Source organism: Plectropomus leopardus, chromosome 21 (genome assembly GCF_026936395.1).
Source record: "Plectropomus leopardus strain MGB_pleo_1.0 chromosome 21, ASM2693639v1, whole genome shotgun sequence".
Classification (NCBI taxonomy): domain Eukaryota; kingdom Metazoa; phylum Chordata; class Actinopteri; order Perciformes; family Serranidae; genus Plectropomus; species Plectropomus leopardus.
This window is the reverse complement of record NC_142196.1, coordinates 23,581,411-23,608,500: the sequence shown is the minus strand read 5'-3', so window position 1 is coordinate 23,608,500 and position 27,090 is coordinate 23,581,411. Positions and strand designations below refer to the sequence as shown.

General features: G+C 36.4%; 4 protein-coding genes across 10 annotated transcripts in view; 3 read left to right on the top strand and 1 right to left on the bottom strand.

Annotated features, from left to right (window-relative positions):
• Nucleotides 1-7,859, top strand: part of LOC121960468 (collagen alpha-1(XV) chain-like) — a 75,027-nt gene extending 67,168 nt beyond the window's left edge. For 2 of the 3 annotated variants that reach the window (XM_088072012.1, XM_042510173.2), the window contains 12 exons: nucleotides 522-549; nucleotides 742-810; nucleotides 2,156-2,181; nucleotides 2,302-2,400; nucleotides 2,490-2,643; nucleotides 2,794-2,867; nucleotides 3,031-3,159; nucleotides 4,426-4,473; nucleotides 4,587-4,649; nucleotides 5,056-5,253; nucleotides 5,385-5,500; nucleotides 5,601-7,859. In XM_088072012.1, coding sequence (XP_087928138.1) covers nucleotides 522-549; nucleotides 742-810; nucleotides 2,156-2,181; nucleotides 2,302-2,400; nucleotides 2,490-2,643; nucleotides 2,794-2,867; nucleotides 3,031-3,159; nucleotides 4,426-4,473; nucleotides 4,587-4,649; nucleotides 5,056-5,253; nucleotides 5,385-5,500; nucleotides 5,601-5,802 — 1,206 coding nt within the window. In that variant the 3' untranslated portion in view covers nucleotides 5,803-7,859. Of the gene's footprint in view, nucleotides 1-224; nucleotides 312-521; nucleotides 550-741; nucleotides 811-2,155; nucleotides 2,182-2,301; nucleotides 2,401-2,489; nucleotides 2,644-2,793; nucleotides 2,868-3,030; nucleotides 3,160-4,425; nucleotides 4,474-4,586; nucleotides 4,650-5,055; nucleotides 5,254-5,384; nucleotides 5,501-5,600 lie in introns of all 3 variants that reach the window. The other variant, XM_088072014.1, reaches the window with a different exon arrangement.
• An 801-nt stretch (nucleotides 7,860-8,660) lies between these two features.
• LOC121960965 (apolipoprotein D-like) lies at nucleotides 8,661-10,643 on the top strand. The gene is made up of 6 exons (XM_042510869.2): nucleotides 8,661-8,675; nucleotides 8,835-8,939; nucleotides 9,100-9,221; nucleotides 9,389-9,477; nucleotides 9,567-9,803; nucleotides 10,585-10,643. The coding sequence occupies exons 1-6, from the start codon at nucleotides 8,661-8,663 to the stop codon at nucleotides 10,641-10,643; spliced, it is 627 nt and encodes a 208-aa protein (XP_042366803.2).
• On the top strand, nucleotides 10,634-14,346 carry ggh (gamma-glutamyl hydrolase (conjugase, folylpolygammaglutamyl hydrolase)). Its single transcript, XM_042510389.2, has 9 exons — nucleotides 10,634-10,804; nucleotides 10,942-11,050; nucleotides 11,578-11,628; nucleotides 11,864-11,948; nucleotides 12,040-12,178; nucleotides 12,382-12,488; nucleotides 12,693-12,783; nucleotides 12,890-13,024; nucleotides 13,124-14,346. The coding sequence occupies exons 1-9, from the start codon at nucleotides 10,669-10,671 to the stop codon at nucleotides 13,240-13,242; spliced, it is 972 nt and encodes a 323-aa protein (XP_042366323.1). The 5' UTR covers nucleotides 10,634-10,668; the 3' UTR covers nucleotides 13,243-14,346.
• Nucleotides 14,347-15,892: 1,546 nt separating this feature from the next.
• LOC121960626 (A-type potassium channel modulatory protein DPP6) overlaps nucleotides 15,893-27,090 on the bottom strand; it is a 269,989-nt gene continuing 258,791 nt past the window's right edge. For all 5 annotated transcript variants that reach the window (XM_088072016.1, XM_088072017.1, XM_088072018.1 and 2 more), the window contains one exon: nucleotides 15,893-16,886. In XM_088072016.1, coding sequence (XP_087928142.1) covers nucleotides 16,737-16,886 — 150 coding nt within the window. In that variant the 3' untranslated portion in view covers nucleotides 15,893-16,736. The remainder of the gene's footprint in view (nucleotides 16,887-27,090) is intronic.

Here is a 27,090-nt window from a genome sequence, read left to right as displayed (position 1 = left end):
CTGTCTGTCTTCATTAAACCTCACCTGCCTGCATAATCTCATAATCTTATGTATATATCTACAGTAATTAACTGTCTGCTGACCCATGCAGACATATTTCCTAATCACAAACTCTCTTGCATTATCTGTCTTTGTTATATATCTCTTCTCTGTTTCTTTTCTTTACACATAACATGCATGTTGTTCTGTGTAACACTGGTACTACCTAACCTTTCATCACTCAGAGCAGTGCGAGGATGGTTCTAAAATATTCCTGCATGCTGCATGCCCAGTCTGGAGGGCTGAAGGCTCATTGCCAATACAGAAACGAGGTAGAACTCAAGTCGCATTAATCAGAAATCTGCATGTGTTATTTGCACGTAGATTATGATATTAACAATACTGATTGTATGATTTAATATATGATAATGGAATGTAATATGACAAATCTTTCCTCTGATAATAAACGCAATGCGTATGTATGACTTCCAAATTTAGTCACCACTGACTGCTGTTAATACGTTTGTTCTCTGTTATTTCAGCTTAATCCCAATGGAACCATTGCATTTGGTAGGTTGAGTCATGTCTTTTGTTAGCCATAATTTACAATGTGTGGCATCTGTTTCAACCTCTTTTATCAAAACATTTTAATACAGGCTTTACAGAATACTCTGGACTGTAGCAGTGCAAAAAGCTGGCAACATACTTGTAATATACATGATTTAGAAAGGACAAGCAGTTAACTTTAGTTTTGTCTCTAAGGTAACTGTCAGACGGGACCAAAGGGAGAAAAGGGAGAGAGAGGCCCTCCTGGGCTGCCAGCGCCACCAAGTGAGTCACTATATAACATCTTTCCAATGTAGAAACATTGACAAATGTAAATACCTTTGAATACCATCACAGACAAAAAAAGATCCATAATTAAAGCTGCTTTTAGTCTTCTGGGCATTTTCAGGAGGGAAATAAACAAGAAATACAGGAGATTCTGTCAGCAGCAGAACTGTCCGGACCATAAGTAATTCAAACTTTTTAAATTAAAAATATCCTAGAAATCATGTGTATTTAATCCACACAGCACAATGCCTGAGTAGATACAAGATGTCTATTCTGCACCCATGGCTCACACTCCCAACCTCAAACACCAGTGGAGAGTCATGATCTTGTTAAACTACTTGCAAAGTTAAAAACTATCAGCCGTCTTTGACCATCATCAGGGTTGCATGTAAAGGCAGATTTCAAATTTGTGTCAAAAAATAAATGGTTAACAGGAAAAAATACTGAAAATTTTTGCTCCTCATCTAGACAACATAAAGATATCTGTGATTTAATTAGACAAAGACTGATTGATCCATAAGTGAAAAAAACTGGTGTTTCAAAATGCTCTTCTTTCTATTGACAGGTGTAGTTTACATTAGGAAATAATTCAAATTATTGTCAAAAAATGCAGTTTTTTAGATAGTTCTGAAATTTACCAGACTACTTCTACAATGACATCATAATTCTGAACATCTGTACGAAATGTGGGGATTTATTTAAGGATAATTAGCAGCAGTTTACAGACGTAGTTACATCAAAACATTTTGAGGCACTGTGAGCTCAATTTTTGATATTTCTAAAACCTGGATAGATAGACTGTGGAGGACTGTCTGAAGATGCTGTGGAGCTAGTCTGGTGTCAATCAAAGCATTTCTGCTCAATTTGGGCTACACTTGGGTGAAAGTTGCAAAGTGATAGCACGTATGACTAATTTAATATGACTTTTTAAAAGTTTTAAGCTGTAGATGGTTGGTGTAGTGCCACCACCAGGGATATTATCCCTCATTTTGATTTATGATCTCTGGCATAGGACTTGACCTGTGTGCAAAGTTTGGTTTATTTTCATGCAAGGGAAGACGGATTTCATGGGAGGAATTATAATAGGGAGAAGAAAAAAAGGATATAAAAATAAATCTATGAAATGTGTTTTAATGAGTGAATATAAAGGCCTAGTTTTATCTTCAGAAGGACATTTTATTTTGGATTCTCTCTGTACCTCCCAAAATTTCATGGTGTTTTTTTTCCTCTTAATTTAATCACCATCAGGACGAAGGAACACAGTTTTTTTTAAAATATGTTGGCACTTTTTAATGTTTTTATTATTTTAACTCCCTCTTTTGCTCTGTTTTTTCTGTTTTAGACACATTTCTTCCCAGGGGAGGCTGGGTAAGTTTTTATATGGAGGCTTTTTGTCTTAAATTTCATTTGGGGACATGCTTTGCCATCGGACTCACCTTTCAGGTCTTGTTTGTGTGTTTGCGTCTTTGTCTTTGCATGTAATCACAGGGGTCAAGAGGCGATCAAGGCATTAAAGGAGAGAAGGGAGACAAGGGGGAGGTAGGGTTTCCTGGGCAACCAGGTATCCCTGGAAGACCAGGACTTGTGGTGAGTCAAGACACCAAGGATACACAGTGTTGTCTTTGTGACAAAATTTGCACCAAAGCGATCAATAACTTCATCCTGACATATTTCAGGGGCCCAAAGGAGAGTCAGTGCTCGGTCCACCAGGCAACCCCGGGGTACCAGGATCACCAGGTATCCCAGGCTATGGCAGACCAGGACCAGTCGGACCTGCTGGGCCACCAGGGCCTCCAGGACCCCCTGGGTCACCCTCAAGATATGCCTCAGGTACAATGAATCAGTCATACAAATGTCGTACAGCCTCAGCAACATTTGATGCTGTATAGAAATAGTCGTCTAAGTTCTAGTAGCTGATGAGATCAAACAACCAGTAATAATAAGCTTGAGTGAAAGGTGCTGACATTTTTGTAATTGCAGCTTTGACCATTGCTGGCCCCCCTGGGCCTCCTGGACCACAAGGACCTCCTGGACCTTCGGGTAATGGAGCATCTGTAAGTGAATGTTTTTCTTCTGGCCATGTTGTTAAAGTGCATATTAATGATACACCGGCATGCTCTGAATGTTTGCATAATAACACACCACGTTGCTGTAAAATCACTAAAACAATATTTCCAGCTATAGGTTCAGTTTTTCTTCTCTTTATTTGTTCATCAGCTGAAAACATTTGCGAGCCGTGAGAGCATGATGCAGCACACAGCCAGAGATGCAGAGGGAACTTTGGCCTTCGTCACAACAACAGGAAGTCTGTTCCTCAAGGTCTCCCAGGGATGGAAAGAGATACAGGTACTGACTTAGACTTGTTTTATATATTTTGGCAGTATTGGGGAGGGTACTTTCAAAGCTACCATTTACTTCACATGTGAAAAAGTTAAACTACAGGTATGGAAATCTAGTTTGGTTAACTAGAGTAACTTGAAAATGCAGTTTAAACTACTTGTAAAAAATGATGAACATATGATATGAAATCATTTAAAAAAAACAAAAAAATGAGATTATTGCAAAGAGTGCCCTCTTAAGCCCCCAGAATTAAATAATAATTGTAAAGTACTCCACTATTCATGGGAAATGGCAGGAATATCAGCTTTGTATAAAATATACATTGGTCAGACACTTCAGTCCAGATTACTCAGTTATGACAATAATCAATACTTGGGAGTAATTGTGGTCCAGATTGGTTCAATTACAGTGATGGTAGAGTAAAAATAAAAAATCAGTTGTTTCCTTTATGGCCCACAATTAATTGTAGTTTTAGTAGATAGCTATACAAAAAATGAAATGAACTACTTTAATCACTATGCAAATATGAATGCAGTTGAACTACCTGCAAGCTACTGCAAAATGTATTTAAACTCCTAGTTTAATTACATGTTCTTCTCTGCCCCCCGACACTGTATTTAGGTTTGGCAGATTTGAAATTAAATCACTTGATACTAAACTTGCACTAACATCACTACTAAACATAATTTAAAGGCATCTCACGTGCACATAAATGATAGAATAACCTAAAAAATAAGTGCAGCAGCATTCTGTAGCTACAAACATGCCCCAGAGCTGCCCCCTTTTAAAATGATATACACGTAGGTCAAGGCTTTACTAATGTAGCAAATAAAACGGCATTACAGGAATTTAATTGCTTTCCTATTACGTGGACGTTTTCATGGTTGGTGAAGCATTGAGTGAGTTTCCTGATTTCCCTTTGAAACCTGTCTGAATTCCTTCACTGGAAAATACGTCCTTTCAGGATTGAGTGCTCTCCAGCATCACTACTGCTTACTGTGAACATGTTTGAAGGCCAAACACTTTTTCTATTTGAGAAGATGATCAATGTTTAATCAACCAGTATACAGCCGTATTTGATGAAATGCTCTTGAAGTGATTAAAAAATAAAAACTACTGTGTGTGTGTGTGTGTGTGTTGTTTTTTTTTAAAATGTAACTGACAAGCTGGTTGTTGGGAAGTTTTTAACATTTCACTTTTTTTGTTCCACATTTGATATGTGTAAGGACAACATTAGCCTAAACATGAGTTTTTTGTGTTGTGTCTCCACAGCTTGGCAGTCTGATCTACCTCTCCAATAACATTATTCCACAAGATGAGGTACTTACGGCTCATTTTTTATGGCTTTATGTTCAGTAAATGATGCTATTGTGGAATGTTGTATTTCGTTTGCATTATTTATCCATTTAACATCTTTTCAACAACTCACATAGCCTCGAGTTTCATACCAGGTGAGAGGAGACACGATGGAAAGGATACGTTCAGTTAACGAAAGGGTGAGTTTCAATGAGGCTGTTTTTTGTTATTCGGATTACTGTAATTATATTGTGTTGACCTTTTCTTTACACACGGCATCTGTTGCACATCTGTCTGCTCGTGGAGAGGGATCCCTCCTCAGCTGCTCTTCCTGAGGTTTCTGCCTCTTGGGGGTTTTGGGGGGTGAGCTTTTCCTCATCTGCTGTGAAGTTCCATGGATGGAGAGACGTCATATCTTGTAAAGTCCTCTGAGGCAAATTGTTGGCTTTTGGCACTTTACGCAGGACTGTTGAATACTGAAAATGTACTGTGATGTAAATGAATGAAATGAGGCGTTGTTTAACTGTAAAGAATATTAGCCAGAATATTAACTTACCCTGGATCCCTCAGTGGACTAACACCCGTCTTTGCTTTCTTTCCATCCAGCTCAACCTGGTGGCCTTGAACCAGCCTCACTCAGGCGACATGATGGGGCTCGACATCGCTGACCGGATGTGTTATGAACAAGCCAAAGCGATGGGTTTGGCTCCAAACTATCGAGCCTTCATTTCCTCCCACAGGCAAGACCTGGTCCATGTGGTCTATCCTGGTTTCCGGGACACGCTGCCAGTTACCAACCTCAGAGTGAGTCTGCTTTCCTGCTGGGTTTTTTTGACCATCAACAAACACTAGCTCTTTTTGTCACGCAGAAACTCTCCATAGACAAAAAAAAAAAAATTCTGGCCGTTTCTGACCCAATATGTGTGTTTATTTAGGGAGACGTGTTGTTTAGGAACTGGCGGTCAATTTTTAATGGCGACGGGGGGCCAATGGATGCCAGGATACCCATCTACTCCTTTGATGGCAGGGATGTTTTTGCAGACCCCTTCTGGTCAGTAGACTTGATTGACTTTCTACTTGTTTCTCTCTGTCTGTTGATGTAATGTTGATGTTTTCTGCCATGTTTATTCATTCTGTCATCTACCTGTCAGGCCTCAGAAGAATATCTGGCACGGCTCCACCAGCAGGGGGCTCCGAGTGGTGGACAAACACTGTGAGACCTGGCGGGCGGACCACATGTCTGTCATGGGCCAGTCATCGAGTCTGACCTCAGGGCTGCTCCTGGGCCAGCAGACGCGAAGCTGCTCCAACCAGTACATCGTTCTTTGCATTGAGACCCACAAAAACTTTTAACTCCCCGTACCACTCCACCAAGGACCCCATCTTGCCCACCGCAAACATTCAACACTTGGGGGAAAAAGATTTGAGTGTCTCTCCAAAAGAAGGACGCCGCTTTCAGCACATCTTTGGTGCTACGTGTAGCATTTTGTGCTCTTTTAAAAAACAAGACCACATTTAACACCCTTTCTAGTACAAAGGGGCTGTTAGTACTTGTTTTTTCCTTCCTATTCTCACATCACTCTGTAATGTTTCTGAAGAGCGAGAAGATTGTTAATAGTCAGTAACAAACTCTTGACAACAGCCAAAATATATCTGGGAAAGTAAGCTAACATGAAGTTGATGCTACGCTGTGAAACTGGAATCATTTTGGGGACTGTTGCAATCCAAATTTGTACCTTAAAGGAGTGGTATGTGACATTCAGAGCATATGCATGATTCAGAGGTCTGAGCCGGGATTATCTGTACATGGCTCTCAACATGGAGATGGCTTAGCCAACAGCGAGCAGCTAACAGTGCTAACAGTGCAAACAGCACCAACAACACTAGGGTGTCCCAAACTTTTTTGTTTAGAGCGGCCTGCTATGGTTAAAACATCTGCCGGCACAGATAGATTTTCTTTTTTTAGAGCTGGACAGCTCATAAGGAGTGCTATTAAAATACTGTTCAGTTATGCATCGCACCATACTCTGGAGTGCAGAGTGTACTCTGGGCACAGATGGAGCAGCAGAATGTCAGGCTCCTGAAAGTCAGACTTAACTGTTCATTCTTCCGTGTTGAAAAGTTTGCATACATTTGCAAACAGCTGTTCCCCTCATCCGTCGATCTGATCTGATCAGCTTTTAACGAAGGAACAGATCAATTATCAACCCTGCAAGTCATAAACTGCTGCCAGGAAGAAAAAAAAATGTATGGAAAGCTCCGCCTGAGCTGCGTTCACAGATGCACAAAAACCTCCTAATTTAGAGAGGGGACACAGAGTGATACAAAGGGACACACACATTGAAAATGAAAACAGAAAAAAGTTTGCTGTCGTCTGGATGTCACATACAGCTCCTTTAAATTAACATCCGTTAGTGTTGTAAAGCAAGTTTTCCCCTTACATTCAACCTGGTGGCACATAATGTAAAATCAAACATAGAAGCTGAAATAATATTCATGCTAATAATGCTAATATCTCAAAGAGAATGTGGTAATGCTTTTTAAATGCTTTTTAAAATAACACATGCAGCACCTTAAACTCAAGGAAAGTGGACTCATTTGCAACAAGACACACGTGTTTCACTTTACACACAAAAGGCTTTTCCCCCTCATGTCACCTTTGTGTGTTGACTTTAAAGACATCTCTTTGTTGTTCAAGAGACTGAAGATGCAGCGGCTGGCAGTTTTTACAAATGATAGATTTCCAAAGACTTTTGTGATGGAAGCTTAAAGCTTTTTTCACTATTTTGTTTACAGGTTGTCATGAAGAGTTTTAAACATTTCTGTAGACAAGTTTTAAGGGCAAGAAATTTGTTTTCATAGCCAACATCTTCCCTCATCCAACAGTGGGAAGACTAGATGACCAGTGTTTCCACCAAAGTCTTTTTTTTTGATGCACTGTATTTTATTTTTTAAAATATTTTTTTCTAGTTCAACATTTTCATTCTTGAACATGTTGTTTGTGTTGTAGCTTTTCATACATCTTGGTGATCCCACATCTTAGCAGCTCTTTCTCTCAATAGGCTATTTAATTTAAAATTCAATGATTTATTTATACCGTCACAGCACATAACATGAAAATCAGATGATTAAATTTTAAGAATGTAATTTATCGTTTGTTGTTTGTCAAGTGACTTCTCACTGATGTTTTTTTGTACTTTTTTTTTTTAATGTTTGTAGATTTCTGGAGAACTTTTAACAGTCAAAACAAAATTCCACATAGTGTAGAGATACAACTGAAGCAAGCTTAATGTTTTCATGCAGGAAAAAAAAGAATACTAGAAAAAGAAATTTCAAGGGCAAAAGTGAGAGCACATGTTTTTTTGTATAAATATTGGTGCTTTGTTGAATAAAGTCTTCTCTTTTCATAATCTCATTATTTTCTTCTGACTTCAGTGCACAAAATAACTCAAATCCTTTTGAGTATAATAGAACAATTTATAGTTTGTTCCACTGCCCCAAAGTGGCCAAATAAATTGATTGTGGTGCTCATATAGAAATAATAATTATATTGTGGATATGTTCAAGATGTTTTACAGCTAAAAAGTGAACTTAATTGTTCTGTGGTGAACATGCTAAAGCATTTCCAACAGTCTCAAACCTCTTTTATTATATTCTTTTCTGCTGAAATATGTGTGACAGTTACTGACCAATACATAAACCTATAAAAATGTCTCTGTGACATGCTAAAATTGTCCAAAAATATAGGCCATGCAAATGAACCAGCTGTGCTCTACTTTGGAGGTAACAAAGACACAAATATTCAGATTTATTCTTTCTGTCTCAATCTGTTTCAGAAAATGTTTACTCTGTAGTCTGATATTTTTGCACTATACAACTGGAAAACATTTTGTATATTTTGTAACTAGTATACTTTTTAGCTTCTGTTATCTTCTGTTAGCCACAAACTGTTGCACTGTACTTTGTGAGTGTCATTGTCCTGTGATTCGTAGATAACTTGATCTTGTGTTAAAGGTTAAAGGTTTTGTAAACAAATTTGGCTCTTCAAATGGATTTTCAGTCCAAAGGTCAGGCAGGTAAGAGGGAAACCATCCAATCAGTTTGAAGCAAGAGTACACAGTAGAGTATAACAGGAGTAGTGCTCTTACTTTTTGTCTTTTTGGTTTTTTATATCTGAACATTTTTTAAGAGGGTTTTTTGGCAACTTGGACATGAAGGCGTTCAAGGTACTTGTATGCATTTTTACATTTAATGGCAAATTTTTAGTATGCAAATGCGTATCAACCTTTTAGCATTTTTTTTCCACTATTGCACTCTTATTTTGGTTTTGATTAGATAAATGGCACCAATTTAACCATGTTAACTACTCTTATATTTCTGCAAAGGTCCTGTTTGTTCTCCTCCTGACGGCTTCAGCAGTGGACAGTCAGTCTTTCCACACCGGCAAATGTCCCCAGCCGTCTGTTCAAGAGGATTTTGACGTGACAAAGGTAAAATACTAATGTCTTTTTTCGTGTGTATTGATTATATTGGTCATTTTTGCAGTGTTGCCATTCTTGCGTATTTCTGAGTGTATTTATTTGACATAAATGGACATTCATATTGGACGAGAAGAGACAGCTGCTAACTTTTATGTTCTTATCTTTTTAGTATATGGGCACTTGGTATGAAATCGAGAAGCTGCCAGCAATGTTTGAAAGAGGAAAATGTAACCAGGCTACGTACACTCTGCTTGCTGATGGGACGGTCCAAGTTTATAATTCAGAGCTGCTGTAAGGACTGAACTGCTGTCTTTGTAAAAACTGTTTTCCAACATATATTCATTCATGCACCCTTCACTCTGCATCTCAACATGTATGGAGGGATTTTCATTTCTTGTAATTTTCACCTGAAATCCATATTTACACTAGTTGTCCCTTTTTTATTTCTCTCTCTGCAGATCTGATGGAAAGATAAATTCAATTAAGGGTGTCGCCACAATTAAAAACTCATCTCAACCTGCTATTCTGGATGTCAGCTTCTTTAAAGGTAAATATTGTCTGCATTTTTTATTTATTTATTTATTTGTTAAGCACATAATTCCTTTTCTATTTTATACTATTTATGTCTGTGTCCAGGTCTTCCACACAGTCCATACTGGGTGCTCTCCACAGACTACCAGTCGTTTGCTCTGGTGTACTCTTGCATTGACTACTATGGCCTTTTCCATGTTGATTTTGCCTGGATCCTGGCTCGCACTCGGGCATTAACTGAGGACGTCATTGGCCAGTTACATAATGAGCTGACCGCTGCTGGTGTCAACACAAACCGCCTCACAGTCAGTAATCAGACTGGATGTGATGTCATGACCAAAGGTACGATCAGCCAAATTAAAAAAAAAAAGAGGAACAATGTTACAGCAATATAGCAATGTTGAATATATATCAGACTTAGTGTTGTGAGGTTAAACATTAAAATTAAAATAAACCAATCTTTCCGCTGTTGTTCTATAGCAATATGTATAGACATAACCATATTCTTACAGTGCTATAAAATATATAAGCAAAAGAATATGACATAGTTCATGACCATTATGTTCACCCAAGATTGGCTAAATATTTTTTTAAAGGAAAAAAAAAAGACACATAGGGTTTATATATATTTTTTTTTATTCTATTTTTGACCGCTTAAAACATATTCATAGCACAGCCAATTTTCTCCATATATTTTCAATAATTTTAATTATATTCACCAATTAATTTATTTTATTTATTTATTTCCCAACAAAATCCTTGATAGCTTTTACGTCATTGTCAAAGAAAATACTTCCGTTTTGCTTTGAACACTTCAAAATAAGAGGTGCAATGGCTTAAAAATCAATTTTAATCAACATATATCCCTCAAAATCCCCAAATGTTGTATGTTTTGTTAAAATACAGCTTTTTAAATAATATATTGACACTGTCGCATGCTGGAGCAATGACATTTTACAATTTGAAATGGAAATATTTATTGAAATAATTTGAGTAATTAGCACTACAGCAAATAATTAGAAATAATTATAATGTTAAACATATTCGCGTCCTTCTGGTTACTTATTTTTATTTATTCTTTTTTTTTTAATTATTTATATTGTTTATTTATTTGTGGCAAAAGGACCGAGGTCATTTGAGGTGAACCGTTTTATTGTGAAGGACGTGGCACGGAAGTGTTGAGGACAACAACGTAATCTTTGACCAAATGGTGCAAATGGCGATTCTCAGAGGAGCTACAGTGTGTTTTCCTTTTAGATTAATAATCTTGTTGTTGTCTATTATTTCTTTTACATGTCTGCCCTTTAATTCTCCAGCCAAGAGAAACGACCGACCCATTATTGGTAAGTTCATCGACACCTTATTAACGTTAAATTAAGCTTGTGACGTATTTTGACCAAACTAACTGTTGTTTTTGTTTATAAAGTGACAGCTAACTGCTAACAGAAGTGTTAAACTGGTCTTGTTTTTCTCTCTAAAGGTGTTCTGGCTCAAGAGGTTAAATACCCAAAAGGAAATGAAACCTCGTATATCGCTGCCTCTTATGTGAAGACTCTGGAGTCAGCAGGAGCCAGGGTCGTACCTGTCATGTGAGTTATTATACACACACACACACACACACACACACACACACATATATATACAATTTTCCAAACTGTCAATCAGATACTTGCTTTGTTGTGATGTCTATTTTAATTCATCTATTTTTCTGTCTTTTAATTTATTTCATGTCTTTATCGTGTTTAATTCTATTATAAGTACTGTTATTTCTATGTTTACCCCTTATATTCTTTGAATTGTATTTACTCTTATTGGCTGTTGTTTTTATTTTTGTTTTGTAATTGTTTCTCGTTTAATTCCACTTTAAGTTTTGTCTGGCTTTTAGTTCGGCATTAATATTTTGGGGCTCTTATGGTTATGTTTACGTTATGTTTGTCAAAGCACTTTGTAAATTCCTCTTTCAAAGATGCTATACAAATAAAGTCATTATTATTATTATAATTATAATTGTTAGTTTACATATATATATATATATATATATATATATATATATATATTTTTTTTTTTTTTTTTTTTTTTAGCAGTGATCTCTAACCTATCCTTTTTTTTTTTTTAGGATTAACCAGCCACCGGAGTACTATACGAAACTGTTCAACTCCATTAACGGGTAAATGTGTTATGATTTTGTAGCCTCTATAGGGAAATTAATTGCAACATGAGTTATGATTGTCTAACAGAAAAGCATTTGCTGATAAGTTCGTGAATGTGAATTAAAACTGAAAAGTGAAATTAAAGTAGCTACAGGGGTGGACAAAACATTTAAAAACTTTACTTTGGAGAAGGTCATAAGGATCCGTTATTACTGAGACTGAGTTGTGTGTGAGTCGTGTGTTTTTTAACAGGATCTTTTACCCGGGTGGATCTGCCAGCATCACCTCATCTGGTTATCAAAGAGCTGCGAAGCGCTTCTATGAACTCGCGATTGAGGTAAAATAATAGTAACCAGTTTTAACCAGTAGTAACCAGGTTTCCTGGTGTTGATAGAGGATTATTCTGCTGACTGTGTGTCATGTTTCAGGCAAACAAGAAAGGCGATTACTTCCCTGTGTGGGGCACCTGTCTGGGATACGAGCAGCTGGCCGTTTTGACGAGTGGAAAGAACGTGCTGTCACGTACCAACACAAGTGATGTGTCTCTGCCTCTGGTCTTCACTAAGGGTACGCACTAATGATTACTTATCAGTGAGACAAGTCCAAATGTTGTAATATTACAGATATCGTCAGGTTTGGAGAAGCACGGCAGTGTTACATTTACAAATACAGCTTTTTTTCACCCTGTATTTTCTGAATTTCTGACTACTCCCAGCTTTAAATGTGGTGAAAATGTGTACATTTGTTTTCATGTTATGACCCATTTCCAGAGGCTAAAAACAGCAGGATGTTTCAAGACTTCCCAGCTGACCTCATGGAAGATCTGGCTTCTGAGCCGCTGACGGCTAACGCTCACAAGTGGAGCGTGACGGTGCAGGTACGTCGCTCGTTCCTATTATGAGAAAACACGTATAATCAACAGTGCCACGCGAGAGCAACAGCACGCCAGTTTTACCAGTTTGTGGTGAAATTTGAGTCTGTTTTCCTTCCTTGAGCACAGGAGATTCATTTTTCTGGGGACGTAGAAAGTATAGTGTTCTGATCATGTGCATTGCAGCTTATCTCTGTTTCCCTCTTTCAGACTCAAAACACAAATGAGGAGCTGAGAAACTTTTACAAAGTTCTCTCCACAAACACAGATGGAGAAACGGAGTTTGTGTCAACGGTGGAAGGTAGTCACAGCGCAACGTCGCTTTATTGCTACACGTTTACAGCAGAGTAATACTGGAGGGAACTTTTTTTTAATGAGAACTTTCTCTTCCCTTTTCCTCTCGGCAGCATACGATTACCCAATTTATGGGACACAATGGCATCCAGAGAAAAATGCGTTCGAATGGACGCGGCCGTACATCACACACTCTCAAGCAGCCATCAAGACCACCTTCTACATGGCTGAATTCTTCGTCAATGAAGGTATGAACACGGCTTTATTTTTGCTACGTTAATTGCATAGTAAGTGCATGCGAGAGCCTTAGTGATCAGTAAATCTCGCGTTGTTTCATCTTCTTACAGCCAGGAAGAACTTTCACCGATTTGACTCTGAGGGCGATGAGAGAAACGCACTGATATACAACTACAGTCCTGTTTACACCTCGCCCTCCAGCACCTTTGTTCAAATCTATTATTTCTGATGATTGTTTGCGGACTGCTTTTACTTTTCAATGGCTGCATTCGTTAGGTGACTCCTGAATGTTTAATATTATGGTTCGATTTTCAATTTGCTGCCATTTATTGAATCTGCAGCTGAACAAGTAGTAAGTCAAAAAAAACTTTTTTTTTACATTAATTAAATGTTTTAAAAGAATTCAGATATTTTAAGGAATTCTGTCCTGATTTAATGTTCACAGTCTCTGTTCAGAACGAGACTCTCTTTTAGTGAAACTTGAACACCAAACAGAAAGGAGGTAAGAAGAACATTTCATTTCTCTGTAGGATCCTTTTGCGAATGTTTCATCATACTCATGATAACAATCTGAGCCTGTTAGTGGCAAAACAAGCACTTTAAATGGCTCCTGGCTTGTTTCACCGCTGCTGACAGTAGCACTCTCTTTTATTACTGGACCAGTTTCAAAAATTGTTGTTCCCGCAAGTCATTTAGACACAGAAACATGGGAAATCTGGAAATTAGGGTCCAGTTTGAAAAATACCAAAGTTACCCTTTAAAACTGCTGCTGCATTTAGTTGCACTGATCAGTACTTTTACAATCTGCAAAGTCTGTTCAAGTTCAAAGTTGCTCAGAACCAAACGGCAAAAACACAGCTCACAACCAGCTTTTCAGTTAACACTGTGGAGCTTTTAGGAACTTAAATAGCAATAATATTAAAGTGCATTCACAAAAAAAATCCTGATTTTCTTAATTAACAAAATTGTGCTAAAAAAAAACTTGTTTACCAGTTTCATTAAATTTCCTAACCTTTTTTTTCTCAATCAACAGGATTATTCCAGAATTATGAGAAACATTTTTAAATCCTCTTGTTTGTCTGAAATAACGAAGGCAATATCATGCATAATGCTTCTGTAGAAAGGAGTAAATGTTGGATTTATATTTGACAGCTCACCAGAAAGATGCCTCTAAGTGATTGTTGCATTATTTCTGCTAGATGTGTAAATAGTAAATTGTTGGATAACATGTAACACCTTGAAACACTGATGTCAACATTCTGTTTTTGCTAAGAAAAAAAAAATCAAACCAGCTTAAAAAATCACAATAAAACATGAACCAAAAAACACTAAAGGCTGATAAAATATCTAATTTTTATTCTAACGTTTACCTTCATGCCACAATCTGCCATTAATCTTCTATGCTTTGGATAACAAAGTTGAGCTTCTTGGAAAAAAGTCCTCAACCGCTGGCGAGAAAGGTCGATGTTGCCATTGGCGTTTATAAATTCCACTTTTAAATCAATTACAGCAACAGGAGAACAGAAATGAATAGTCAAATGTAACTTCCAAAATGCTTTATGCACAAATAACACTCAGGTAATATTGTTTCTTTTTTTCTTTTTTTTTTTAGAATAAAATGATATTGGAATAACATTTACACATCAAGCTGACGAGACTGGGATCTCAATCACAATACTACTGGAAATGTAATTTATGCAATCCAGTAAGGAACATTCAAGATGTCAAAATTACCATGAGCTACCGGGGATAGTGCTGCAAATAACGTCTTAACATGCACTGAAACGTAACACGAATGGCCATTCAAATTTTGGGAAAAGAAAAAAAATAGAAAAATGGAAAATTAAATATGTGCCTCAAAAAGCATTTTGTACACAAGTCGTGTCAATTGGACTATTTCCCACCTTATATACAAATAAATAATTTTTCCAGGGATAGCATTATTCCCAATAGCTTCTTACCTCAACCTTGAACAATGTGTTTGCTAATTTAAGCTGAGTGTAATTAACAAACACCGCACTTTCTGTTTGTTTAACTACCATTCTTAAACATCTTATAAGCCATAATGCATGCAAATTCTGTACATTTTAGCTCAGTGTAATAATGATCATTGGGCATACATCCAGAGAATACTTCATATTTTTAATGAAACTTCAAAGCCTGAGCAAAGTGTTCTGTTTCTTCCAAGAACACAATAAAAGAGCAATGAGCAACTTCTTAAGAATGACCCAAAATATAGCAAGAAAATAGTTTAAGTTAGAAAAAAAATTCTTGAAAAACTGAAAAATAAAAAATAAAAACAATAATTACAACAATATACAAGACCTGAAAAAAGTGCTAAATATATAAAGAGATAGATTTTTTCTGATAAAATTTTAAAGATCTTATAATAATTATAAATGCATGTTTCTGGGCATTTTTTCGCTAATTTCCAAATGTTTTCCCTCTTTCTTTTCCTTTTAATATTTTTCTTGTCATGTTTTACTTTTTTTTTCATTTCTTGCATTGTTGCTCATTACTTTTATTGCATGTTTTTGAAAGAAACCAATTTTCTCAGGTTTCAATTGTTTAAATACTTTTAATGGCCATCTGAATGCAGCCCAAGAACGCTCATGTCAATCCAGGTTTCAAGAACTTCACATTTAACAGCTAGCTGCTGCCTGCAACTTAATATTTAACAGGCAAAAATTTAAATGAAATTAAATAGAACTTTTCTAAATCCCTACGAGAAGTTACGCAAATAAGCTTTCGTCCAATAATGTCAACAGTTCCCTTAAAATTAGCCTTGTGGTTTCGTACTTCATAATGAGTCCCACAGCAGGGAGCTTTCTGACAAAGTAAGGCACAGTGACCAAAATAAGTGGATGCTTCTGTTTAAAAAAAAAAAAAAAAAAAATCATAAATAAAACTGGAGCGTCACAATAAAACTCATAAAACAAACACTGAGAAACCCGCGGCGCTTCTTTTCTTCCAAACACTTTGCAGTTAGAGAATTCTGTCAGCATCACTGAAGGACATAAAAAATGAGGCTACGAGATGTACATCGGGGCAAACATGAATACCGGAAGAAAAATTTATCCGTAATAGCCGAGTGAATGTTTGTGTGCTATTTTACATACCGTAAGAACAACAGACACAACCACAGTCCAACATGAAAGTTCTTCACAACTTTAAAAATAGTAACATTTCCTGTATCTGCACAATTCCAGACACCCGCAGTGAACACTATCGACCAGCGTTCTTCACCAGGCGTCTGATTTCATTAATATACAAGCCCATGAGTTATGTGCTATAAGGTGTTTCATCTCGTCACAGCTTGAAAGTCTGTGTGAGAGCTGATCCTTTGTCTCCGCTGCTTTTACAGGAGCTGGTCCATCCTGCTGTGAAAGACTGCTGCCTGTTAAATCAATCTGTATATTCCAAAACATCGTGTCAGGTCATCAGTCTTTGTAGGCTCTCCGGAGGGCCGTTTGGAGTTGAACTCAGGGCAGAAAGAGGGAGGATGGATGTAGAAGTAGGTCTGCTGGAAAGGCAGTCTCAGGTTCAGCATGCGGACACAGGGAGTCCAAATGCAAATCAAATTGAGCAAGAACAGATGAGAGTTGCATATTGAGGACGACTGTATGCCAGTGTTGTGCTTGGGCACTGGGACAGGATGGAGATAAGGTAGGCGAACATATGGGTGGGAAGGATTTCAGGGCACACAAGCCACTAGAGGCCAAGCTAACCCTCATCTTCGCTCTCCTCCTCCAGGGCCTCCTCGAACACCCGCTCCGGTAGCCTGAAGCATTCCTCGAAGAAGTTCACCAGAGACTGGCTGAGGTGCTGCCTTGTTGCTTCGCTGTGAATGAAGTGGCCTTCATCTGGGTAGATCTGAGACACAGAGAATGGGTGAGTGAGACACTGACATGTATCACAAGACCGTTTATTATATTTTATCATCAAAATATTTGGGGAATCAGAAGAAAACTTTATCTCTTTATCTCCCACACTAACAACAACTCCTAAAAATCTGGTGTGCAGTGAGGCTGAATTTATTGTGTTGAGTCATAGTAAAATTGTTGAAAAAATTGTTCTGGCGTAGAATGCTTTAAACACTTCAAAAAGGCCATAGCATAGGATGTAGCAAAAATGGCCAAGAAAACAACAAAATAACATGTCCAAAAAATCCACTGAAAATGCAATACTATAGATTGGAAAAAATGTCAAAAAATGACATGTCCAAAAAACCATTTAAAACCACATAAAATAGCATGCCGAGACATGCCATAACATTTTGTGTTGCAAAAACGGCCAAAATCACTATAATAATGGATGTTGGGAAAAAAAAGCGAAAAAACAAGGCTAAAAATGTCAAAATGTCCCAAAAAAAGGTGAAAACACCTCAAACAGCATAAAATACCTTGCCAAATCTCACCATAGCATAGCATTTTGCAAAAAAAACAGCCAAAATCACCATTAAATGTGATGTCCAAAAATCCACCAAAAATGTAAGGCTATAGTATGGCAAAAATGTCAAAAAATGCCATTTTAAAAAACTGCTAAAACCCATTATAAACCGCTTAAAATAGCGTGCCGAGACGTCCTATAGCAAAGGGTTTTGCAAAAACCGCTCAAAACACCATTAAATAGCATGTCCAAAAATCCTCAAAAATGCAAGGCTATAGTATGGCAACAATGTCAAAAAATGCCATTTTTAAAAAACTGCTGAAAACCATTTAAAACCACATGGAATAGCGTGCCGAAACACGCCGTAGCAAAAAGTTTTGCAAAAACAGCTCAAAACACTATTAAATAGCTTGTCCAAAATTCCACCAAAAAAAAAAAGCAAGGCTATACTATGGCAAAAATGTCAAAAAATGCCATTTTCAAATAACTGCTGAAAACCATTATAAACCCCTTAAAATAGTGTGCCAATACACGCTATAGCAAAGGGTTTTGTAACACAGCTCAAAACACCATTAAATAGCATGTCCAAAATTCCACCCAAAAAGAAGCAAGGCTATACTATGGCAAAAATGTCAAAAAATGCCATTTTCAAATAACTGCTGAAAACCATCATAAACCGCTTAAAATAGCGTGCCGAAACACGCCGTAGCAAAAGGTTTTGCAAAAACAGCTCAAAACACCATTAAACAGCATGTCCAAAAATCCACCCAAAAAGAAGCAAGGCTATACTATGGCAAAAATGTCCAAAGATGCCATTTTCAAAAAACTGCAGAAAACCATTTAAAGCCACATAAAATAGTGTGCCAAAACACGCCGTAGCAAAAGGTTTTGCAAAAACAGCTCAAAATACCATTAAATAGCATGTCCAAAAATCCACCCCCAAAAAAAAAGAAGCAAGGCTATACTATGGCAAAAATGTCAAAAAATACCATTTTTAAAAAACTGCCGAAAACCATTATAAACTGCTTAAAATAGCATGCCGAAACACGCCGTCACGAAGGGTTTTGCAAAAACAGCTCAAAACACCATTAAATAGCATGTCCAAAAATCCACCAAAAAAAAAAGCAAGGCTATAGTATGGCAAAAATGTCAAAAAATGCCATTTTCAAAAAACTGCTGAAAACCATTATAAACCGCTTAAAATAGCGTGCCAAGACACGCCGTAGCAAAAGGTTTTGCAAAAACAGCTCAAAACCCCATTAAATGGCATGTCCAAAATTCCACCCAAAAAGAAGCAAGACTATACGATGGCAAAAATGTCCAAAGATGCCATTTTCAAAAAACTGCAGAAAACCATTTAAAACCACATAAAATAGTGTGCCGAAACACGCCGTAGCAAAAGGTTTTGCAAAAACAGCTGAAAATACCATTAAATAGCATGTCCAAAAATCCACCAAAAAAAAAAGAAGCAAGGCTATAGTATGGCAAAAATGTCAAAAAATGACATTTTCAAAAAACTGCTGAAAACCAATATAAACCCCTTAAAATGGCGTACCGAGACACGCCATAGCAAAAGGATATGCAAAAACAACTCAAAACCCCATTAAATGGCATGTCCAAAAATCCACCAAAAAAAAGCAAGGCTATACTATGGCAAAAATGTCAAAAGATGCCATTTTCAAAAAACTGCCGAAAACCATTATAAACCGCTTAAAATAGCGTGCCGAAACACGCCATAGCAAAGGGTTTTGCAAAAACAGCTCAAAACACCATTAAATAGCATGTCCAAAATTCCACCCAAAAAGAAGCAAGGCTATAGTATGGCAAAAATGTCAAAAAATACCATTTTTAAAAAACTGCTGAAAACCATTATAAACCGCTTAAAATAGCGTGCCGAAACACGCCGTAGCAAAAGGTTTTGCAAAAACAGCTCAAAACACCATTAAATAGCATGTCCAAAAATCCACCAAAAGAAATAAAGCAAGGCTATAGTATGGCAAAAATGTCAAAAAATGACATTTTCAAATAACTGCTGAAAACCATTATAAACCCCTTAAAATAGCGTGCCGAGACACGCCGTAGCAAAAGGTTTTGCAAAAACAGCTCAAAACCCCATTAAATGGCATGTCCAAAATTCCACCCGAAAAGAAACAAGGCTATAGTATGGCAAAAATGTCAAAAAATGCCATTTTCAAAAAACTGCTGAAAACCATTATAAACCGCTTAAAATAGCATACCGAGACACAGTATAGCAAAAGGTTATGCAAAAACAACTCAAAACACCATTAAATAGCATGTCCAAAAATCCACCAAAAAAAGCAAGGCTATACTATGGCAAAAATGTCAAAAGATATTTTTTTCAAAAAACTGCTGAAAACCATTATAAACCGCTTGAAATAGCGTGCCGAGACACGCCATAGCAAAGGGTTTTGCAAAAACAGCTCAAAACACCATTAAATGGCATGTCCAAAATTCCACCCAAAAAGAAACAAGGCTATACTATGGCAAAAATGTCAAAAGATGCCATTTTTTAAAAACTGCTGAAAACGATTTAAAACCACATGGAATAGCGTGCCGAAACACGCCGTAGCAAAAGGTTTTGCAAAAACAGCTCAAAACACCATTAAATAGCATGTCCAAAAATCCACCAAAAGAAATAAAGCAAGGCTATCGTATGGCAAAAATGTCAAAAAATGACATTTTCAAATAACTGCTGAAAACCATTATAAACCCCTTAAAATAGCGTGCCGAGACACGCCGTAGCAAAAGGTTTTGCAAAAACAGCTCAAAACACCATTAAATAGCATGTCCAAAAATCCACCAAAAAAAAAAAAGCAAGGCTATAGTATGGCAAAAATGTCAAAAAATGCCATTTTCAAATAGCTGCTGAAAACCATTATAAATCGCTTAAAATAGCGTGCCGGGACACGCCATAGCAAAGGGTTTTGCAAGAACCGCTCAAAACACCATTAAATAGCATGTCCAAAATTCCACCAAAAAAAAAAAGCAAGGCTATAGTATGGCAAAAATGTCAAAAAATGCCATTTTCAAATAACTGCTGAAAACCATTATAAACCGCTTAAAATAGCATGCCGAAACACGTCGTAGCAAAAGGTTTTGCAAAAACAGCTCAAAACACCATTAAATAGCATGTCCAAAAATCCACCAAAGAAAAGGAAGCAAGGCTATAGTATGGCAAAAATGTCAAAAAATGCCATTTTCAAATAACTGCAGAAAACTATTTAAAACCACGTAAAATAACGTGCCGAAACATGCCGTAGGAAAAGGTTTTGCAAAAACAGCTCAAAACACCATTAAATAGCATGTCCAAAAATCCACCAAAAAAAAGAAAGCAAGGCTATAGTATGGCAAAAATGTCAAAAAATGACATTTTCAAATGACTGCTGAAAACCATTATAAAGCCCTTAAAATAGCGTGCCGAGACACGGCATAGCAAAAGGTTATGCAAAAACAGCTCAAAACACCATTAAATAGCATGTCCAAAAATCCACCAAAAAAAAGAAAGCAAGGCTATAGTATGGCAAAAATGTCAAAAAATGACATTTTCAAATGACTGCTGAAAACCATTATAAAGCCCTTAAAATAGCGTGCCGAGACACGGCATAGCAAAAGGTTATGCAAAAACAGCTCAAAACACCATTAAATAGCATGTCCAAAATTCCACCCAAAAAGAAGCAAGGCTATAGTATGGCAAAAATGTCAAAAAATGCCATTTTCAAAAAACTGCTGAAAACCATTATAAACCACTTAAAATAGCGTGCTGAAACACGCCGTAGCAAAAGGTTTTGCAAAAACAGCTCAAAACACCATTAAATAGCATGTCCAAAATTCCACCAAAAAAAAAAAAGCAAGGCTATAGTATGGCAAAAATGTCAAAAAATGCCATTTTCAAATAACTGCTGAAAACCATTATAAACCGCTTAAAATAGCATGCCGAAACACGTCGTAGCAAAAGGTTTTGCAAAAACAGCTCAAAACACCATTAAATAGCATGTCCAAAAATCCACCAAAGAAAAGGAAGCAAGGCTATAGTATGGCAAAAATGTCAAAAAATGCCATTTTCAAATAACTGCAGAAAACTATTTAAAACCACGTAAAATAACGTGCCGAAACATGCCGTAGGAAAAGGTTTTGCAAAAACAGCTCAAAACACCATTAAATAGCATGTCCAAAAATCCACCAAAAAAAAGAAAGCAAGGCTATAGTATGGCAAAAATGTCAAAAAATGACATTTTCAAATGACTGCTGAAAACCATTATAAAGCCCTTAAAATAGCGTGCCGAGACACGGCATAGCAAAAGGTTATGCAAAAACAGCTCAAAACACCATTAAATAGCATGTCCAAAAATCCACCAAAAAAAAGAAAGCAAGGCTATAGTATGGCAAAAATGTCAAAAAATGACATTTTCAAATGACTGCTGAAAACCATTATAAAGCCCTTAAAATAGCGTGCCGAGACACGGCATAGCAAAAGGTTTTGCAAAAACAGCTCAAAACACCATTAAATAGCATGTCCAAAATTCCACCCAAAAAGAAGCAAGGCTATAGTATGGCAAAAATGTCAAAAAATGCCATTTTCAAAAAACTGCTGAAAACCATTATAAACCACTTAAAATAGCGTGCTGAAACACGCCGTAGCAAAAGGTTTTGCAAAAACAGCTCAAAACACCATTAAATAGCATGTCCAAAATTCCACCAAAAAAAAAAAAGCAAGGCTATACTATGGCAAAAATGTCAAAAAATGCCATTTTCAAAAAACTGCTGAAAACCATTATAAACCGCTTAAAATAGCATGCCGAAACACGTCGTAGCAAAAGGTTTTGCAAAAACAGCTCAAAACACCATTAAATAGCATGTCCAAAAATCCACCAAAGAAAAGGAAGCAAGGCTATAGTATGGCAAAAATGTCAAAAAATGCCATTTTCAAATAACTGCAGAAAACTATTTAAAACCACGTAAAATAACGTGCCAAAACATGCCGTAGGAAAAGGTTTTGCAAAAACAGCTCAAAACACCATTAAATAGCATGTCCAAAAATCCACCAAAAAAAAGAAAGCAAGGCTATAGTATGGCAAAATGTCAAAAAATGACATTTTCAAATGACTGCTGAAAACCATTATAAAGCCCTTAAAATAGCGTGCCGAGACACGGCATAGCAAAAGGTTATGCAAAAACAGCTCAAAACACCATTAAATAGCATGTCCAAAAATCCACCAAAAAAAAGCAAGCAAGGCTATAGTATGGCAAAAATGTCAAAAAATGACATTTTCAAATGACTGCTGAAAACCATTATAAAACACTTAAAATAGCGTGCCGAAACACGGCATAGCAAAAGGTTTTGCAAAACAGCTCAAAACACCATCAAATAGCATGTCCAAAAATCCACCAAAGAAAAGAAAGCAAGGCTATAGTATGGCAAAAATGTCAAAAAATGACATTTTCAAAAAACTGCTGAAAACCATTATAAACCACTTAAAATAGCGTGCTGAAACACGCCAGAAAGCAAAAGGTTTTGCAAAAACAGCTCAAAACACCATTAAATAGCATGTCCAAAATTCCACCAAAAAAAAAAGCAAGGCTATAGTATGGCAAAATGTCAAAAATGCCATTTTCAAAAAACTGCTGAAAACCATTATAAACCGCTTAAAATAGCGTTGAAACACGCCAGTAGCAAAAGGTTTTGCAAAAACAGCTCAAAACACCATTAAATAGCATTTCAAAAAATCCACCAAAAAAGAGCAAGGCTATAGTATGGCAAAAATGTCAAAAAATGCCATTTTCAAAAAACTGCTGAAAACTATTTAAAACCACGTAAAATAATGTGCCGAATCACGCCGTAGGAAAAGCTTTTGAAAAAACAGCTCAAAACACCATTAAATAGCATGTCCAAAAATCCACCAAAAAAAAGCAAGGCTATAGTATGGCAAAAATGTCAAAAAATGCCATTTTCAAAAAACTGCTGAAAACCATTATAAACCGCTTAAAATAGCGTGCTGAAACACGCCGTAGCAAAAGGTTTTGCAAAAACAGATCAAAACACCATTAAATAGCATATCCAAAAATCCACCAAAAAAAAAAGCAAGGCTATAGTATGGCAAAATGTCAAAAATGACATTTTCAAAAACTGCTGAAAACCATTATAAACCGCTTAAAATAGCGTGCTGAAACACGCCAGAGCAAAAGGTTTTGCAAAACAGCTCAAAACACCATTAAATAGCATGTCCAAAAATCCACCAAAAAAAAAAAAGCAAGGCTATAGTATGGCAAAAATGTCAAAAAATGCCATTTTCAAAAAACTGCTGAAAAACATTATAAACCGCTTAAAATAGCGTGCTGAAACACGTCGTAGCAAAAGGTTTTGCAAAAACAGCTCAAAACACCATTAAATAGCATTTCCAAAAATCCACCAAAAAAGAGCAAGGCTATAGTATGGCAAAAATGTCAAAAAATGCCATTTTCAAAAAACTGCAGAAAACCATTTAAAACCACGTAAAATAACGTGCCGAATCACGCCGTAGGAAAAGCTTTTGAAAAAACAGCTCAAAACACCATTAAATAGCATGTCCAAAATTCCACCAAAAAAAAAAAAGCAAGGCTATACTATGGCAAAAATGTCAAAAAATGCCATTTTCAAATAACTGCTGAAAACCATTATAAACCGCTTAAAATAGCATGCCGAAACACGCAGTAGCAAAAGGTTTTGCAAAAACAGCTCAAAACACCATTAAATAGCATGTCCAAAAATCCACCAAAGAAAAGAAAGCAAGGCTATAGTATGGCAAAAATGTCAAAAAATGCCATTTTCAAAAAACTGCTGAAAACCATTATAAACCGCTTAAAATAGCGTGCCGAAACACGCCGTAGCAAAAGGTTTTGCAAAAACAGCTCAAAACACCATTAAATAGCATGTCCAAAATTCCACCAAAAAAAAAAAAGCAAGGCTATAGTATGGCAAAAATGTCAAAAAATGCCATTTTCAAAAAACTGCTGAAAACCATTATAAACCGCTTAAAATAGCGTGCTGAAACACGCCGTAGCAAAAGGTTTTGAAAAAACAGCTCAAAACACCATTAAATAGCATGTCCAAAATTCCACCAAAAAAAAGCAAGGCTATAGTATGGCAAAAATGTCAAAAAATGCCATTTTCAAAAAACTGCTGAAAACCATTATAAACCGCTTAAAATAGCGTGCTGAAACACGCCGTAGCAAAAGGTTTTGCAAAAACAGCTCAAAACACCATTAAATAGCATTTCCAAAAATCCACCAAAAAAGAGCAAGGCTATAGTATGGCAAAAATGTCAAAAAATGCCATTTTCAAAAAACTGCAGAAAACCATTTAAAACCACGTAAAATAACGTGCCGAATCACGCCGTAGGAAAAGCTTTTGAAAAAACAGCTCAAAACACCATTAAATAGCATGTCCAAAATTCCACCAAAAAAAAAAAGCAAGGCTATAGTATGGCAAAAATGTCAAAAAATGACATTTTCAAAAAACTGCTGAAAACCATTATAAACCGCTTAAAATAGCGTGCTGAAACACGCCGTAGCAAAAGGTTTTGCAAAAACAGCTCAAAACACCATTAAATAGCATTTCCAAAAATCCACCAAAGAAAAGAAAGCAAGGCTATAGTATGGCAAAAATGTCAAAAAATGACATTTTCAAAAAACTGCTGAAAACCATTATAAACCGCTTAAAATAGCGTGCCGAAACACGCCAGAAAGCAAAAGGTTTTGCAAAAACAGCTCAAAACACCATTAAATAGCATGCCCAAAATTCCACCAAAAAAAAAAAGCAAGGCTATACTATGGCAAAAATGTCAAAAAATGCCATTTTCAAAAAACTGCTGAAAACCATTATAAACCGCTTAAAATAGCGTGCTGAAACACGCCGTAGCAAAAGGTTTTGCAAAAACAGCTCAAAACACCATTAAATAGCATTTCCAAAAATCCACCAAAAAAGAATAAGGCTATAGTATGGCAAAAATGTCAAAAAATGCCATTTTCAAAAAACTGCAGAAAACCATTTAAAACCACGTAAAATAACGTGCCGAATCACGCCGTAGGAAAAGCTTTTGAAAAAACAGCTCAAAACACCATTAAATAGCATGTCCAAAATTCCACCAAAAAAAAAAAAAGCAAGGCTATACTATGGCAAAAATGTCAAAAGATGCCATTTTTAAAAAACTGCTGAAAACCATTTAAAATCGCTTAAAATAGCGTGCCGAAACACGCCATAGCAAAGGGTTTTGCAAGAACCGCTCAAAACACCATTAAATAGCATGTCCAAAATTCCACCAAAAAAAAAAAAGCAAGGCTATACTATGGCAAAAATGTCAAAAATGCCATTTTCAAAAACTGCTGAAAACCATTATAAACCGCTTAAAATAGCGTGCTGAAACACGCCAGAAAGCAAAAGGTTTTGCAAAAACAGCTCAAAACACCAATAAATAGCATGTCCAAAAATCCACCAAAAAAGAGCAAGGCTATAGTATGGCAAAAATGTCAAAAAATGCCATTTTCAAAAAACTGCTGAAAAACATTATAAACCGCTTAAAATAGCATGCCGAAACACGCAGTAGCAAAAGGTTTTGCAAAAACAGCTCAAAACACCATTAAATAGCATGTCCAAAAATCCACCAAAGAAAAGAAAGCAAGGCTATAGTATGGCAAAAATGTCAAAAAATGCCATTTTCAAAAAACTGCTGAAAACCATTATAAACCGCTTAAAATAGCGTGCCGAAACACGCCGTAGCAAAAGGTTTTGCAAAAACAGCTCAAAACACCATTAAATAGCATGTCCAAAATTCCACCAAAAAAAAAAAAGCAAGGCTATACTATGGCAAAAATGTCAAAAAATGCCATTTTCAAAAAACTGTTGAAAACCATTATAAACCGCTTAAAATAGCGTGCTGAAACACGCCGTAGCAAAAGGTTTTGCAAAAACAGCTCAAAACACCATTAAATAGCATGTCCAAAAATCCACCAAAGAAAAGAAAGCAAGGCTATAGTATGGCAAAAATGTCAAAAAATGCCATTTTCAAAAAACTGCTGAAAACCATTATAAACCGCTTAAAATAGCGTGCCGAAACACGCCGTAGCAAAAGGTTTTGCAAAAACAGCTCAAAACACCATTAAATAGCATGTCCAAAATTCCACCAAAAAAAAAAAAGCAAGGCTATACTATGGCAAAAATGTCAAAAAATGCCATTTTCAAAAAACTGTTGAAAACCATTATAAACCGCTTAAAATAGCGTGCTGAAACACGCCGTAGCAAAAGGTTTTGCAAAAACAGCTCAAAACACCATTAAATAGCATGTCCAAAATTCCACCAAAAAAAAAAAAGCAAGGCTATACTATGGCAAAAATGTCAAAAAATGCCATTTTCAAAAAACTGCTGAAAACCATTATAAACCGCTTAAAATAGCGTGCTGAAACACGCCGTAGCAAAAGGTTTTGCAAAAACAGCTCAAAACACCAATAAATAGCATGTCCAAAAATCCACCAAAAAAGAGCAAGGCTATAGTATGGCAAAAATGTCAAAAAATGCCATTTTCAAAAAACTGCTGAAAAACATTATAAACCGCTTAAAATAGCATGCCGAAACACGCAGTAGCAAAAGGTTTTGCAAAAACAGCTCAAAACACCATTAAATAGCATGTCCAAAAAT

Excerpts from the sequence above, each read along its gene's own strand:
- LOC121960965 (XM_042510869.2), top strand. Across the intron at positions 8,940-9,099 it reads AGGATTTTGACGTGACAAAG|TATATGGGCACTTGGTATGA; the intron begins GTAAAATACTAA and ends TTATCTTTTTAG. Across the intron at positions 9,478-9,566 it reads GGATGTCAGCTTCTTTAAAG|GTCTTCCACACAGTCCATAC; the intron begins GTAAATATTGTC and ends GTCTGTGTCCAG.
- ggh (XM_042510389.2), top strand. The coding sequence starts at position 10,669 with ATGGTGCAAATGGCGATTCTCAGAGGAGCTACAGTGTGTTTTCCTTTT. Across the intron at positions 10,805-10,941 it reads AAACGACCGACCCATTATTG|GTGTTCTGGCTCAAGAGGTT; the intron begins GTAAGTTCATCG and ends TTCTCTCTAAAG. Across the intron at positions 12,489-12,692 it reads AGTGGAGCGTGACGGTGCAG|ACTCAAAACACAAATGAGGA; the intron begins GTACGTCGCTCG and ends TCCCTCTTTCAG.